At 49.8% G+C, this 1,535-nt stretch overlaps 1 protein-coding gene across 1 annotated transcript; it reads left to right on the top strand.

The window, feature by feature from the left end:
* The first annotated feature begins 448 nt into the window (after nt 1-448).
* On the top strand, nt 449-1,333 carry LOC149130912 (uncharacterized). Its single transcript, XM_089343194.1, has one exon. It carries the CDS (start codon nt 449-451, stop codon nt 1,331-1,333), a length of 885 nt encoding a protein of 294 aa, XP_089199320.1.
* The last annotated feature ends 202 nt before the right edge of the window (nt 1,334-1,535 follow it).

Raw genomic sequence — 1,535 nt, 5'->3', positions numbered from 1 at the left:
GTGGTCAGCAAGACGTCAGGACACACAGGGACAGACAGACAGGGAGACTGCTACTATGAGACCTCTGCTAATGTGAGACAGAGATTTTCCTCCGGCCAAGCAAGATGAGAGAACGAACACGCACACACACACACGAACATATCCTGGTTCCATCATTTGTCTAGCAACTCGAAGCAAGTTGTTAAAATTGAATGTAGTGGCTATTAATATTTATTAACTCCAGCTAATAAAAATGTTATAATTGAATCAGTTACCACTTTGTCATTTCTCAGGCAAACACATGCCTATCGCACCGACACTCAACAAAAACACACTACATTCTGGTGACTCCACTACATTTTGGTGACCCCGTCAAAGAATTCCGGCCTTCCCTGGAACCAGCTTCTACGAAGAATAACAGCCTGCACATCATCTGTCAACAAACCAACTGTGAATTTCTGCGAACACCATGGCTCTTCCAGAACCGAATCCAGCGGTGAATCCATTACCTTCCGACACGACAATTCAAGCGGCGATTACGTGGAAAATTCCCCCATTCTGGACGCACGACCCTGCATTATGGTTTCACCACATAGAAGCCCAGTTTTCTTCTCACCGAATACTGAGCGATGCGTCTCGACTGTCGCATGTAATCGGTTCTCTTTCACCAGAGATCATGAACGTCGTCCGTAATCTCGTCATGGCTCCACACGGTTCTGTGTCGTACGACACCTTTAAAACGACACTTATTAACAGAACTTCCGAGTCCCAACGAAAGCGACTTCACCAACTTCTGACATCCGAAGAATTGGGCGACAGAACGCCTTCCCAGTTTCTAAGAAGAATGAAGCAGCTTCTTGGAGATGAGAGCCTCCCCGACAAAGTGTTCAAGCAGCTTTTTCTCCAGCGTCTACCCTCCAACACACAGGTGGTTCTCGCTTCCACACGAGAGTCCACATCCATTGAGGAACTGGCAGAGCTAGCGGACAAAATAGCTGAGGTACCACATAGGTTTTCCACGGTATCGACGGTGACGCCAGCCGCTCCCACTACCAATCCATTCCTTGCGCCGACCAGTTCTTTCGAAATTGCGGACTTTCGTTCATTAATGACGCAGCAAGCCGCACAAATACAGACCCTCACAACCCAAATACAGGCCCTATCGCTTGGAAACCGGCGCCGAAGCAGCAGCCGACCGCATCGATATGGTAGACGATCCCGCAGTCCCAGTGCTACCCGCAACTCACCCGACACGTGCTGGTACCACCGAAAATTCGGTACACAGGCGCAGAAATGCACCATACCATGCTCATTCGCATCACCCAGTTCGGGAAACGGTACAGCCGGGAACTGAATGCGACGGACGTTCCTGGTTCGCACCCACAAAGTCGCCTGTTTTTCGTTTGCGATCGGGTAACAGGCACACGTTTCCTAGTTGACACCGGCGCGGAAGTCAGCATAATCCCCGTGTCCAGCATTTCAGGAAAACGAACGGAGACACCAGTCTGTCTTCAGGCAGTCAATCACTCGCCAATCCAACAGTTAGGGAACAGTCC

The sequence above is a fragment of the Octopus bimaculoides genome, chromosome 27 (assembly GCF_046866305.1).
Source record: "Octopus bimaculoides isolate indiv1 chromosome 27, ASM4686630v1, whole genome shotgun sequence".
Classification (NCBI taxonomy): Eukaryota; Metazoa; Mollusca; class Cephalopoda; order Octopoda; family Octopodidae; genus Octopus; species Octopus bimaculoides.
The sequence above is the reverse complement of the archived record's forward strand: the minus strand, read 5'-3'. Positions and strand labels throughout refer to the sequence as shown.